The sequence below is a fragment of the Medicago truncatula genome, chromosome 7, assembly GCF_003473485.1.
Source record: "Medicago truncatula cultivar Jemalong A17 chromosome 7, MtrunA17r5.0-ANR, whole genome shotgun sequence".
NCBI classification, from domain to species: Eukaryota; Viridiplantae; Streptophyta; class Magnoliopsida; order Fabales; family Fabaceae; genus Medicago; species Medicago truncatula.
Genome location: NC_053048.1, coordinates 55,058,967 through 55,073,153, shown reverse-complemented (window position 1 = coordinate 55,073,153; position 14,187 = coordinate 55,058,967). Strand labels below are relative to the sequence as shown.

General features: G+C 36.0%; 1 protein-coding gene across 1 annotated transcript in view; it reads left to right on the top strand.

The window, feature by feature from the left end:
• Nucleotides 1-14,187, top strand: part of LOC25499723 (protein ILITYHIA) — a 30,390-nt gene that overhangs the window by 6,900 nt on the left and 9,303 nt on the right. Inside the window, exons 13-47 of the mRNA XM_013595129.3 lie at nucleotides 605-682; nucleotides 1,222-1,341; nucleotides 1,470-1,529; nucleotides 2,329-2,454; nucleotides 2,532-2,631; nucleotides 2,729-2,898; nucleotides 3,101-3,403; nucleotides 3,480-3,596; nucleotides 3,685-3,786; nucleotides 3,883-4,032; nucleotides 4,601-4,765; nucleotides 4,833-5,009; nucleotides 6,751-6,873; nucleotides 6,998-7,078; nucleotides 7,204-7,320; nucleotides 7,868-8,040; nucleotides 8,223-8,300; nucleotides 8,396-8,543; nucleotides 9,686-9,808; nucleotides 9,895-9,951; nucleotides 10,026-10,136; nucleotides 10,211-10,402; nucleotides 10,483-10,656; nucleotides 11,753-11,863; nucleotides 11,958-12,027; nucleotides 12,130-12,208; nucleotides 12,436-12,538; nucleotides 12,613-12,783; nucleotides 12,877-12,999; nucleotides 13,081-13,194; nucleotides 13,303-13,409; nucleotides 13,495-13,546; nucleotides 13,640-13,746; nucleotides 13,852-13,911; nucleotides 14,002-14,116. Of these exons, the coding sequence (XP_013450583.1) occupies nucleotides 605-682; nucleotides 1,222-1,341; nucleotides 1,470-1,529; nucleotides 2,329-2,454; nucleotides 2,532-2,631; nucleotides 2,729-2,898; nucleotides 3,101-3,403; nucleotides 3,480-3,596; nucleotides 3,685-3,786; nucleotides 3,883-4,032; nucleotides 4,601-4,765; nucleotides 4,833-5,009; nucleotides 6,751-6,873; nucleotides 6,998-7,078; nucleotides 7,204-7,320; nucleotides 7,868-8,040; nucleotides 8,223-8,300; nucleotides 8,396-8,543; nucleotides 9,686-9,808; nucleotides 9,895-9,951; nucleotides 10,026-10,136; nucleotides 10,211-10,402; nucleotides 10,483-10,656; nucleotides 11,753-11,863; nucleotides 11,958-12,027; nucleotides 12,130-12,208; nucleotides 12,436-12,538; nucleotides 12,613-12,783; nucleotides 12,877-12,999; nucleotides 13,081-13,194; nucleotides 13,303-13,409; nucleotides 13,495-13,546; nucleotides 13,640-13,746; nucleotides 13,852-13,911; nucleotides 14,002-14,116 (4,257 nt within the window). The remainder of the gene's footprint in view (nucleotides 1-604; nucleotides 683-1,221; nucleotides 1,342-1,469; nucleotides 1,530-2,328; nucleotides 2,455-2,531; nucleotides 2,632-2,728; nucleotides 2,899-3,100; nucleotides 3,404-3,479; nucleotides 3,597-3,684; nucleotides 3,787-3,882; nucleotides 4,033-4,600; nucleotides 4,766-4,832; nucleotides 5,010-6,750; nucleotides 6,874-6,997; nucleotides 7,079-7,203; nucleotides 7,321-7,867; nucleotides 8,041-8,222; nucleotides 8,301-8,395; nucleotides 8,544-9,685; nucleotides 9,809-9,894; nucleotides 9,952-10,025; nucleotides 10,137-10,210; nucleotides 10,403-10,482; nucleotides 10,657-11,752; nucleotides 11,864-11,957; nucleotides 12,028-12,129; nucleotides 12,209-12,435; nucleotides 12,539-12,612; nucleotides 12,784-12,876; nucleotides 13,000-13,080; nucleotides 13,195-13,302; nucleotides 13,410-13,494; nucleotides 13,547-13,639; nucleotides 13,747-13,851; nucleotides 13,912-14,001; nucleotides 14,117-14,187) is intronic.

The following is a 14,187-nucleotide window of genomic DNA, read 5'->3' as shown; positions in this document are numbered from 1 at the left end:
GAAAACATATCAATAAACAGATAAAAGAAAGTAGTATTACAGAGGAAGACAGGGTATGGCCATATTTGGGAAGCCCATTAAGCCAAGAACCTTCACAGACAGCACATCCCCATTAATAAATTTTAGCCCCTCTTTTAGAAAAGCCCTTTAATTCTTATGAAAGGAGTTTGTGCCTTAATGGGTGGAAACATGTTTTGTTTTCATATACTAAAAGCAATAAACATTTACTCCAGATGGTGTTAATTGTAGGAAAGTATAAAAGTAAATAAGCAGCCACTACATAGTTAAAGCTGTCAAAAAACACCTCAGGAGAGAGGACTAAGTATGTCTTAACTCTTTAGCCTATCATAAATACCATACATTGTGTCTTTTCTGTATAAAGTATAAATAATTCAACAAGGTATTTTTTTAATTTTTTCTTTCACGTGTCTTGAATGAGTAAACTACTCCAGCTTTTGTTATGAGATATTGATCATTGTTTTTACACACATGTCTGTGCATGTCTAATAATATACACAGTGAGTAGATCTTTAGTCACCGCCTTTAGCGTCTTGTAATTTAAAGTTTGTTTTTGGTTGGTTGAATTGTTTCATTATTTTTCCAGAGGCTCTGCAAGTGTCTACAAACACATGGCTTTGATGTAATCGATATTGTTGCTGCCAATGTGATAAACTTTGTACAGGTAATGATGAACTGCAAATCTCTGGTGCATTTGTTTAGGTATCAGTAGCTGATTTTTTATTTGAATTTTCTGAAGGGATTAATATATTAAATATCTAAAATGTTTGATTTGAATTTTCTGAAGGATTAATATATTAAATATCTAAATTTTCTTTTCCCTTGTACTATGGCAAAGCCTATTTACCTGCTTTAGTTGGTTGCATACTTGCACAAGTACTGCTGCTCATATGATTATTTTTGGTTCGCTTGATTGAATCTGATATGTAATTGCATCATTCAAAATTTCCACCTATTGTTTGGGATGGTACAGTAGTTGCACTATAGAATTGGCTACACACTATTTTTTCATTACGCGCGTGCATTTGATAAACTGACATTCTAGCTTATGGAAACTTCATTTTTCTCTTTTTTTCGTCTATATTTGTCTTGCTGTGTATATTGTTTACTTTTGTCCGTTTGGTTTGATCACATACAACTGTATCTCTTTTGAGAAAGGTTAATTTTGTATTGCTAACTGGTCAGGTGGTATGTTTGTTGCAGGTCTTACTTGGACCGATGGGTTTGAGGAGTGCTAATCCACTAGAACAAGAAGCAGCAATATCATCACTGTCCAACTTGATGTCTATAATCCCTGGAGATACGTATACAGAGTTTGAGAAGGTTGGCATGTTATTCTATATTTTTAGTTTGTTTATTGTTCATTTGGAGACTAAACTTTGAAGCCCGTGATTGATCTGTAAATGTGAATTCTTATTGCTGACTACCATACTGCATATTCCTGATGCCAGCATTTGCTAAATCTTCCCGAGCGGTTTTCTCATAATGCACTTTCAGAGAATGACATCCAGGTAATTCACCTGATGCCTATAGCACAGTCAACTGATATTATAATTGTGATGTTTTTTCTACACTGTCTTAGGTTTTAAGCCCCAAGTCAATTCTCAAAACTGACTTGTAAGATAATGCCGTATAACTCTCTGTTTAGGCCTTATCTGTAGCCAATGTAAGACCCAATAGGGTTTTTCTCAGGACACCCCCTCAAGCCGAACACTATAAAACTTGATGTGTAGATAATGTGGGTGGCCCTTAGACGGATTTAAGATAGACTTTAATATACCACCTTAGGTTTTGGGGTATGGTTAAGCTTTATAAGCTCTTTTTAGGCCTTATCTCTAGATAATGTGGAACTTAAGTTTTTCAAATATCTGTGAGTATGACTCTTTTCAATTTCATTTATTCTGTAAGTAATATTTGTGTTTTGAGTGAGAAAGTGAAGCAGAGTAAAAGAAATTCAGAAAACGTAAACAGGGGATAGTTTTTTTCTTTTCTTTGCAATTCAATTTCTGAAATGAACTCAGGATGGGGTTTTGATATTTTTACAGTCAATCAAGAAGCTGAGTTGCAGGATAGTTGTCACTTGTCACTCTGTTGTAACAAACTCTTAACAACAAAAATAATTATCTGATTCTGTTTATGTATACTTTACAATGGGCATATCAATTGATAAAACGAATTGCAGGTAGTTGTCACTTGGCAGTCTGTTGTAGTAACAAAGTCTTAACAACAAACATAATTACCTGATCTGTTTATGTAGAGTGTACAATGGGCATACCAATATCAGTTTGCCTTTTTATACGTCACTTGCAGATATTTCATACGCCTGAAGGAATGCTTTCCACCGAGCAAGGCATTTATGTTGCTGAATCTGTTGCTTTTAAGAACACAAAACAAGCAAAGGGCCGATTCCGGATGTATGGTGAAGAAGATGGCTTGGTACGTTTAATTTTTTCTGTTTTCTTTGCTCCATTCGTCGTGAGTTTTGCATAGTTATGTTCTGTTCTTCTGACCAGGATCATACCCAATCTAACCATTCAATGAAGAGAGATCAACCTAGTAGAGAAGCTGCTGGTGCAGGGAAAAAGGATTCTGGGAAGACAACAAAGAAGGCTGGCAAGTTTTCCACTTCTATTGGCCTGAAATTTGTATTTTTTGAACTTGAAGTTTGCATTGCATAGTTTTGATTGACGACTTATTGTGATTCATTTAGACAAAGGGAAGACTGCAAAAGAAGAGGCAAGAGAATCACTACTCAAGGAGGAGGCTTCCATACGCGATAGAGTCCGTGAAATACAGAAAAATTTGTCTTTGATGCTAAGAACTCTTGGAAATATGGCCATTGCGAACTCAATATTTGCACATAGTAGACTTCCTTCAATGGTATTGGAATGCTTCCTGCTAATATTTGTTGATTTGTTGCCATATATATGTGATGCCACTTGAACTACTATCCTTCCGAGATTCAAAACTATTGTGTTTTTTTCGTTAAATTTTTAGTGCATTTATTTATTTCCTGATGTATATTAATTTTTATATGAATGTAATAAGTATTAGTACGATTCTGAGTTTAAATATTTGTCAGGTCAAATTTGTTGAACCTTTATTGCGATCTCCTATTGTAAGTGACGAGGCCTTTGAAACCCTGGTGATGTTATCAAGATGCACAGCTTCTCCTCTATGTGATTGGGCCCTTGACATTTCCACTGCCTTACGTCTAGTTGTGACGGATGAAGTTCATCTTCTCTTGGATCTTGTTCCATCAGTTGCTGAGGAACAGGTCAACCAAAAGCCATCCCATGGCCTTTTCGAGCGAATCATAGATGGCTTATCCACTTCGTGTAAATCAGGAGCACTTCCTGTTGATTCTTTTACTTTTGTATTCCCTGTAAGAAATTATACTTTCAAACACAATTCAATCAATTTAGCAATGCTTCTGTGTTTCTTATTCTGTTTCTGAATAGATAATGGAGAGAATTCTTCTGTGCTCAAAGAAAACCAAATTTCATGATGATGTCCTTCGGTTAATTTACCTACACATGGATGCTCATCTACCACTTCCTAGGGTTCGAATGCTATCGGTAATTTTTCCAACATTGCATGCTTTATTAAGTCATCTGTTTTGTTTTTTCCAATTGCTTTCCATCGTATTAAAACTATTTTATGTAGGTTCTTTACCACGCCCTTAGTGTTGTTCCAGCTTATAAAGCATCAATAGGACCTGCTCTAAATGAGCTGAGTCTTGGTTTCCAGCCCGATGAAGTTGCTTCTGTACGTATGCTTTACTCTATTTGAATTGCTCTCTCTGTCTGAGTAATGTATCTCTGTAAAAATGCTTATATTAGTTCTCAATTTGCGATTTTAAAGGCACTTTATGGGGTTTATGCAAAGGATGTTCACGTGAGAATGGCATGCTTAAATGCTGTCAAGTGTATCCCTGCTGTTTCTAGTCGTTCTCTACCCCAGAATACTGAGGTTGCAACAAGTATTTGGATAGCATTGCATGATCCTGAGAAGGTTTGCCCCCTTTTACTCTCGAAATTTACATGGTCCATTCTTGCTCTTTAAATTTTTCATGTCCCCAGGGAATAAACCGAGGCCTTGCAAAATGTTTGATATGATGTATTGGATTATTTATATATAATTTTATTTCTCTTTTGAGTAGAACAACCTACCATTATGAAAGTCTTGTATGACAGGGTCAAATATGCGGTCTGAGGCTGATTTAATTCCATTATTCAAAGTTCTTACTTCCTCGTCACATGAAATTTTCTTTTAAGAGTATTTCTCTGCTGTAGTGCATTGATTAATAATTTTGCTTTTACTTTGCAGTTTACAATTATTCTTTATATCTAATTGCTCCGTGTCCCTAACTAAACAAATGCTGTTGCGTACTACAACAGCATTTATGTTGTGCACATGGAGTCTTAGCAGTTAACAATTATTTTTCTTGTATATATCTCTACAGAAGCTCTTATTTCTTGCACTTGGAGAGTTTGGTTGGATGTCTACTGTATAATTTTCATACAATTCCTTTAATTCCAACTATATTATGACAACTAATTTACCATGTCTGGCATTTCAGTCAGTTGCTGAAGTGGCGGAAGACATATGGGATCATTATGGGTTTGACTTTGGAACAGACTTTTCGGGAATTTTCAAAGCACTTTCTCATGTTAACTACAATGTTCGCTTAGCAGCTGCAGAAGCTTTAGCTGCTGCCTTAGATGAGCACCCAGATTTGATACAAGTATGCTTGCTTATTACTTTCAACCCTTCGTTGGTCATTTTATCTCATAACTACTAATATTTTTCAGGAGTCCCTTTCCACTTTATTTTCACTGTATATTCGTGACATGGGAATTGGAAATGACAATGTTGATGCTGGTTGGCTGGGTAGGCAAGGTGTAGCACTAGCACTACATTCTGCTGCTGATGTGTTGAGAACAAAAGACCTACCTGTTGTAATGACATTTCTAATATCGAGAGCTCTGGTAATTTTTACTTGCATTTTTGAAAAATTTCATTACATTTTTCAAACTGAAACCTACTTTCCTGCTGAGTTGCTGATATTTGGGATCTGTTAAAGTTATATAATTAGGAATACTCATGATTGTAAAATTATGTATATAAATGTGAATGCCATGTTTGATGTTAATCATAGAAGACAAAGCTCTAATTTTTACTTATAGTGATACTGCACTCGTAATCCTCCTAATCAAGGAGGCATGTGATGCTATATAAAGATGGTTTTAAAACGCAAAATATAAGAAGATAGTCTTAGTTACTCTAAATTAATTAGGATACAAACAAGATTTTTTAAAGAAAAAGTGAACATGTTCAAACAGAGTCATCACCTTGATGAGGGTAAATATTAGTTTTGTCCAAGTAAAAAATGAAATATTTTTTCAGTGAGATAAATAGGATTCATTATCCTCTTAATATCTTATTGAAGCCATTTTCTGTACATCGTGTATGTTTGAGCTTATGTCAAGTGAATAGCAATATTTTTGGATTGAACTTTAAATTTTTGCTTTGCAAGGTTCATTATATTAATATATTCAAGTGAAGTCAAATCAATGCCTTTTTGAATCTTGCCTGATGATTATTGAAGAAGTCTGACCTTGACTGTTAATAATCTTACTAAAGAAGCGTGGAAATTCCAAATAAAAACGAAAAATAGTTTTGTTGCATCATGATAGAAGATGAGAATCTCCAGTGATGAGATTGAGAAAGCTTGAAACAGAAAACAGTTAGAGGAGAGAGGAAGAGTGAGAGAGTATTGGAATTGTAATTGAGTTTATTATTGTTCACTGAATCTGAAGTGGCTTCAAGTATTTATAGATGCCAAGAGTTATGACAGGTGTAACAATCTAACAGATGTCGCTAAATCTAATAGAAGCTTGCTAAGCAAGGTTTTAGCTGCCAACTATTACATGCTTAAACATCACATTTGAGGAACACAAATGCCCCCCTATAGCAGTGAAGATTGACAGACCATAAACACAAACAACACTTCCTATATGATAAATGAAAGAAAGAGAATGATATAAATTTATAATTATTAACTATTGGTGTATTCAACCCACTTGGGTTGGCCTGGTGGTGTTGGCTTGCGATCTTGGAGTATGCTCCTTCGCAAGGTCTCAGGTTCTATTCTCCCTGGTGCCAATTTCGGTTGGCTAGTTTGGCTTATTAAAAAAAAAACTATTGGTGTATTCTCATTAGAATTGAAATATAGTGTACCAAACTCTGATGAGAAAATTGAATTATTAAAAAGGATTATAATGCTTGTTACTTTCTATAATGGAAGTATACTACCATAACAAAAGAATCAGCCTAAACTTAAAAGTAAATATGTTATGGCTCTCTGATCTTCACGGTTATACTTTGTTGATGTAGTGTGTCAATTATGCTAATGAACTTTTATCATGTTCTAGAGGGTAATTTTGTAAAGCAAATATTTATCTGATGAGAAAATTGAATTATTAAAAAGGATTCTAATGCTTGTTACTTTCTATAATGGAAGTATATTACCATGACAAAAGAATCTGCCTAAATTTAAAAGTAAACATGTTAAGGCTCTCTGATCTTCACGGTTATGCTTTGTTGATGGTAGTGTTTGTGTCAATTATGCTAATGAACTTTTATCATGTTCTAGAGGGTAATTTTTGTAAAGCAATTTAACATTAAATGGCTAATACCTTTTGACTGTGGGGTTGATTTCATATGCAGGCTGATCTGAATGCTGATGTTAGAGGCAGAATGATTAATTCTGGTATATTGATCATTGATAAAAATGGAAAAGACAATGTCTCGCTGTTATTCCCCATATTTGAGAACTACTTGAACAAAACGGTGAGTTCCATGTCATATTGTGAATAATCCTCCTGTTATTTTGCCTTCTCTGTAATCAGACACATAATTAGTTTATAAGAGTTATAGGTGGTCTTTTGTTAATAGATTCTCCCAAATTTCTTAGGCACCAGACGAAGAACAGTATGACTTGGTTCGTGAGGGCGTGGTTATCTTCACTGGAGCTCTGGCAAAACACTTGGCAAAGGTTATTACTAATGTTCCACTCTGTTATTACTTATTACTGAAGTCCCATTTTAATGGATTGTTTTTGGCTTTAATAGCAAGTTTAATTTGAACTGTTTTATAATAGTTATACTCCTGTTTGAGCAGGATGATCCCAAGGTTCATGCTGTTGTGGACAAATTATTGGATGTTTTGAACACTCCTTCAGAGTCTGTTCAACGGGCCGTCTCCGCGTGTCTATCTCCCCTAATGCAGTCAAAACAGGTATGTAATAGCAGTCTTATTGTTATTATTCAATGCATTTAGTTCTGTCTCCTTTGGAAGATTATTAGATACATTTTGAAAAGAGCTCCTTTTGCCATCATATAAAAATATAATTTCCACTTTGCTCAAGCCATATCAAAAGAGTCTACAGGAAGATGGATTCCGGTGGGTGAGGGAGATCCATACTTGGGGAGAGAGAGAGAGAGAGAGGGGGGGGGGGGGGGGGGGGGGGGGGGGGGTATAAGAATCCTTGCGTGCAATTATTCTTGCCCATTTTGGGTCATGATGTTTTGATACATTTATATACTTGTCAAGCAGTCTTTTGCTGAATGTTATACTTGAACAAGTTGGCAGATTCTTGCAGTATCCATCTCCTTGTTGATAGCAATTCATTGATAGCAATTCATTTTGTCAAGAGTTTAAGTTTGTTAGTTATTCAGTGCACACCATTATCAACATAATTACATACTTAACATATGATTAAATTTGCCATATGTTTACTGAATTGTAATGTTTCGTTATTTGATTTGATATCTTCTACCATTAGGATGAAGCAGATACTCTTGTTACTCGATTGTTGGATCAGATGATGAAAAGTGAAAAATACGGAGAGCGCCGCGGGGCTGCTTTTGGACTCGCAGGAGTGGTTAAAGGATTTGGCCTTTCTTGCTTGAAAAAGTATAAGATTGTGATTATTCTTCAAGAGTGTCTTGCTGAAAGGTTGGAGTGTTCTTTATTTATGCTTTTTTCTGTATTTTTAAACGAGCAACGATTTTCAATATTCCCAGCATTGTATGGAATTTTAAGAAAAGATGCAGTTTGTGTTTTTTTAGACCCTTGACCATTGATGTATAAGAAAAAGGAATATACCTGCCTTATATTCTGTTATTTTCAAACTACAGGAACTCTGCAAAATCTCGTGAAGGAGCCTTACTTGGATTTGAGTGTCTTTGTGAGACGCTTGGAAAACTATTTGAACCGTATGTTGACAAGTTTTTGACACATAAGTTATTGATTTGTAAATGTAGTTTTTTTTTTTATGCTTTTATATTCTTCTCACCATGATTGTGTTCAGGTACGTGATTCAGATGTTACCACTGCTTTTGGTTTCTTTCTCTGATCAAGTAGCTGCAGTTCGAGAAGCAGCTGAATGTGCAGCCCGTGCAATGATGTCTCAACTTAGTGCTCAAGGAGTCAAGCTTGTTCTTCCATCTCTTTTGAAGGTGATTGACATTGCTTATCATTATGAATGGTATTTTGTGTGAAAATCTAGAATGTCAATAGTGCATTGAGTGCCAGAATCACGCCAGTGCAGCACAGTACATTAGCTGGTTGCCAACAGACCTGCTTTAGTGTAGGGTGTCAAAGCCCCAAGAAAAACCTTAAAATAGAGATTTTCAGAGTCATTTTTCTGTACTTTGTGCTATAACTTCATATTCTTACCTTTCCATCTCTTTTCCTCCACCCGAGAGCAGAACATGAGTGAAGACATCCTGAGCAGCTTCCATCAACTGCCGCCGCTGACCCGGATGCCGTCGACCCTTACTACCACATCTATATTCTCCTAGCAACACACTTTCTGTGCGACCCAATATGTGTTTCTACCTTGTCTCTATGTTTTCCTCTTTTTTTTGCTAATAGAGCAGAGTAGGCTCTGTTTTTTGTGTTTATTCCTCTGTTCAGCCATGGAAACTTCATCTGAGTCTTGACTTTGTTTATCTTTGAATCCCTATTGACTAGAACTTTAATTTGTGTCGTAATCTTTCGGTACTTTAAGTCATAGAGGCGTAAACTTGTTCGTTTCGTTGACTTTTGTTGGTATTTACATGCATGTTTTGCTGAAGACTTGTGAATATTAATTTTATTTGTTGCCAATTATGAATATTTCATGAATTTTGGGTTATTTGGTTAATTTTAGGATCACCATGTGTTGACACCGTCAATCATGTAATCTGTCCAAAAACTATTCAAATAGCAACCATCCCACCACATGCCATCTCCCTGGTATCCCAGTTTTGCGGTCAGATGCGCTTAACCTCTATCTGGAATCAACAAAATTGATACTGATATGCTCAAACTACAACAACATATTTTGAAAAATATTATGTGCTTTCATAAATACTTGTACTGTAATATTAGTTAGTTATACCCAATGATTTTTTACGTAATAAAATAGATATTCTGTAAATTGAGAAAATACTGTTTAAATTATAAAGTTATTGATTAAAAAATACCTCAAAATTTATAAGACTTTATCGTCCCAACATTATTCAGTTATAAAGGTTTTACTATGTCTTTTGTGTGACATTTACTGTGCTTGTATTGCAAAGAACTATTCTATAGTTAATTTAATCTTTTTGCTCAGGGTCTTGAAGATAAAGCTTGGAGAACAAAACAAAGTAGCGTACAATTACTTGGCGCTATGGCTTACTGTGCTCCTCAACAGTTGTCTCAGTGCCTTCCTAAGATTGTACCAAAATTGACCGAGGTAGTAGATTAAACAATCACATTATGACAAGTATGTTTCTTGTACTTTATTGGTTGTATTACCTAAATCCATCTCTTTATTTGAAGGTTTTGACTGATTCCCACCCTAAAGTCCAGTCAGCTGGGCAAACGGCCCTTCAACAGGTTAGCCTTGGGTATTATCTTCTGCTTCGACTATTCTTGCATTTTATTTATATTTTTATATTTTCTTTTTTCAGGTTGGAAGTGTGATAAAGAATCCAGAAATAGCTGCTCTTGTCCCTACACTACTTAAGGGACTTAGTGATCCTAATGAGCATACAAAATATTCCCTTGATATTCTTCTCCAAGTAGGTTTATGGCATGTACTTTGGTGATTTAAATTTTAGATTTTCTTGCTGTTAATCTGATCTGTTGGTTGCAGACAACCTTTGTTAATTCGATTGATGCCCCGTCACTTGCATTGTTGGTACCAATAGTACACAGAGGACTGAGGGTGCGGAGTGCTGACACTAAGAAGAGAGCATCACAAATAGTTGGAAACATGTGTTCCTTGGTTACAGAGCCTAAGGATATGATTCCGTACATAGGATTGTTGCTCCCTGAAGTAAAAAAGGTACTTTCTCATGATAGATTTTGCAGTAGCTGTATTGGCCCTGACCCTTTGTTCATTTCATGTTTATATCATGAGATCAGGTTCTTGTGGATCCTATCCCAGAAGTTCGGTCAGTTGCTGCTAGAGCCATTGGATCCCTTATAGGAGGAATGGGCGAAGATAATTTCCCTGATCTTGTCCCATGGTTGTTTGAAACTCTTAAGTCTGATAATAGTAATGTTGAACGCTCTGGAGCAGCTCAAGGCCTGAGTGAGGTCAGTCTCTCCCCCTCCCTTATTTTTATATTTTTTAAGCAACTTAGACCTTTATATAGTTACCCTTGGCTTTATCATGAACCAATTCTTCCAAAGACTTAAGCTGTTTGCTAAAAATACATCAGTTGTTTTATTTTACATTTCTGACTCGCCCCTTAACTTGAGTATCCTTATGGCTTGAAAAATGAATAATGCACAAGCAGCCCCACTTGTGCTAATATTTAGCTTGTTGTTGAAGGAATGGGATGGCAAGGATTAAACTCTAGTCTAGATCACTTGGACAAAGTTGCTTTGATATCATGTCATGAATGATCTACTATTTCATAAATTTTAGTTCTTGGGTAAATAAAGACATGGGTAAATTTTTTAATACGTTTCTAACAGCTTCTGATTTGGTATGGCAAGTTGTGGTTTATTTGTTTGGTTGTTGAGAAGCCTCTAGGGACAACCGACATAATTGAATAAATACATGTTAAGAGGGTTGAGATATTAAAACAAAATTTGTATGACGAATCCGCATATATTTTTATGGCTGAACTGAAGTTTGATGTTGACTTGGTTCTTTGAAGCTATGATCAAATTGGTGGAAAAGAATGGAATGGTGCTAGGTTCAATTGTTTGGATTATTCAAAATAAGATGAATTGGAATGAAACCTGATTAAATATTCATTTCATTCTGTCCAAGAAGTTTTTTTCCCTCTACCGTCTCTTGGGTTATATGGGGTGGAACTGAACCTTCCCTCTTTCAATCATAAAACTAATCAAACAATGATTGGAAGTTTCATTGAATTCCTCTATCCCATTTCACTCATCATCATATATCCAAATTTCGCTTCATAAGCACTCTGTTATATCGATGTTGGTAGAGGTCTTACTGTCAAAAACTAACATCTAAAATTATATGTACTTTGATTAATGAAAAGAAATAATGTGGATGTTATGTGAGTTAGATACTTGAGTAGAACCAGACTCGACTATTTATCAAATATTAGTTGTGGTCCGAATTTACTATAACAATACTCTTTGAGGATGTAATTTCACCTTGTTTAATTTAAACCTATTTGATGCACTCCTTCATCACTTGAACAAACTTCAGGTCTTAGCTGCACTTGGTGTTGAGTTCTTTGAGCATGTGTTCCCAGACATTATTCGAAACTGCTCCCATCAAAAAGCATCTGTTCGAGATGGTTACTTGACACTGTTTAAGGTGAAACAATTAAAGTGGATTTTTGTTCTCATTTAGAGTTTTGGAAGATTATTTTTACAGAAGTTTGTTTAATCAGTTTTCCCAAATATTATAGTATTTGCCAAGGTCATTAGGAGTCCAGTTCCAAAAATATCTTCCCCAGGTGCTGCCTGCTATCTTAGATGGTATGATACCTTTCTATTTTGGGCCTGGCAATGTGCTTTTATTTCTGTCCATGGTCTGTTATCTCTAAACTTTTTCGCATGCCTTGTTTTTAATCTTTTTAGGTCTCGCTGATGAGAATGAATCTGTCCGTGATGCTGCACTAGGGGCTGGCCATGTCTTGGTCGAACATTATGCAACAACGTACGCTTTATCTTTGTTTTTATGCATCGCAGTCTATACTTCTTATTGATCTTGATTTTCTCAAAATGTGTTTGTCTGAAGTTAAATGACAAAATGTGTCTGTGTGAAGTTAAGTGATAACGAACCATTGAATTATTCATGTTAGAGCTGTTGCTCTTTTTGCTATTTCTTGGAGTATATTAATGATGAATGCCTTGCCATTAATTTTTTCTATTAAACTTTCACAGGTCTCTGCCTCTTCTCCTACCAGCTGTTGAGGATGGCATAATTAATGATAGTTGGCGTATTCGACAGAGCTCCGTGGAGCTGTTGGGTGACCTATTATTCAAAGTATGCAGTGGTCCTATTACATCAATTCAATTATCTAACTTGATTTGATTTATGAGCCTATTTATTCCTTTCAGGTTGCTGGAACTTCTGGCAAAGCTTTACTGGAAGGGGGAAGTGACGATGAAGGTTCTAGTACTGAGGCTCACGGACGTGCCATCATTGAGGTTCTGGGCCGTGAAAAGCGTAATGAAATACTTGCTGCATTGTATATGGTTCGAGCAGATGTTAGCTTGTCAGTACGGCAGGTAATGGTTTATCTACTCATCACTTTTTTCAGGGTTGTTTATTATTTGGGAATATAAATCTCGACTGTCAAAACTGAATGCTTCTTTTCTCAGGCTGCTTTACACGTGTGGAAAACTATTGTGGCAAATACTCCAAAGACTCTTAGGGAAATTATGCCAGTTTTGATGGATACTTTAATTGCATCCCTTGCATCAGCATCATCTGAAAGGCGGCAGGTATGCATTTGAATCTGTTTCAACTTATCTTCAGTCGCAACTTTTAGAAATTACATGTCCCTATTGCTGATTTTCATGTAGGTTGCTGGACGATCACTGGGTGAGCTTGTGGGAAAGCTTGGTGAACGCGTGCTTCCCTTGATAATCCCAATTTTATCTCAAGGTCTGAGTGACCCTGACAGCAGCAGAAGACAGGTAAGAATTGTTTATGGTTTTCAAATGAATAAAAAATATTCAATGAACATGTCAAAAAGCCAATAGCTCATGTTATTTGATACAATTATAATTTGCATTGCTTGAAAGGGTGTATGTTCTGGTCTGAGTGAAGTGATGGCAAGCGCTGGGAAGAGTCAGTTGATGACCTTCATGACTGATCTCATCCCTACTATTCGGACTGCTCTTTGTGATAGGTTTGTGTATTTTAACAAGTTTACTAATTTCTGAATTTTTTAGACTGCATGCCATTATCTTATATTTGGATGGATATGTTCACAGTGAGCCTGCAGTTCGTGAATCAGCGGGCCTAGCCTTCAGCACTCTATACAAGGTTGTCCTTTTCTTCAAGCTTATGCTAGTGGGATCTGAGATTAAACCCAAGTGTTTTACTACTATACCTAATCCCTGAAAAATTGCAATGCAGAGTGCTGGAATGCAAGCTATCGACGAGATTGTCCCGACTCTTCTACATGCATTGGAGGATGATAAAACTTCTGACACTGCACTTGACGGCCTTAAACAAATTCTGAGGTAACATGTGTGGTGCTATCACTGTCATAGGCTGGTGAATAGTGAATCTATTGTTTTTTCCAACTACTTGTCAATTGACTTAACTATTTCATTTTCTTTTTATAGTGTAAGAACAAGTGCAGTCTTGCCTCACATTCTACCCAAGCTTGTTCATCCTCCATTGTCGTACGTGTCTTTATGTTTTTTTTTTTTTTTTATTTGTTCTGGATATTTATCATCTGCATCTTAACTAAAAATTTGTTGGTACATGGTCAGTGCCTTCAATGCGCATGCTCTGGGGGCTTTAGCAGAGGTTGCTGGGCCTGGTCTTGACTTTCATCTTGGTACTGTGCTTCCTCCTTTGCTATCAGCAATGAGTGATGTTGACCAGGTATAAAGTACACACATAATTTGAAGATAATACGTTTTTATCTTGTTTGCAATTTTTACTTGACTACATCA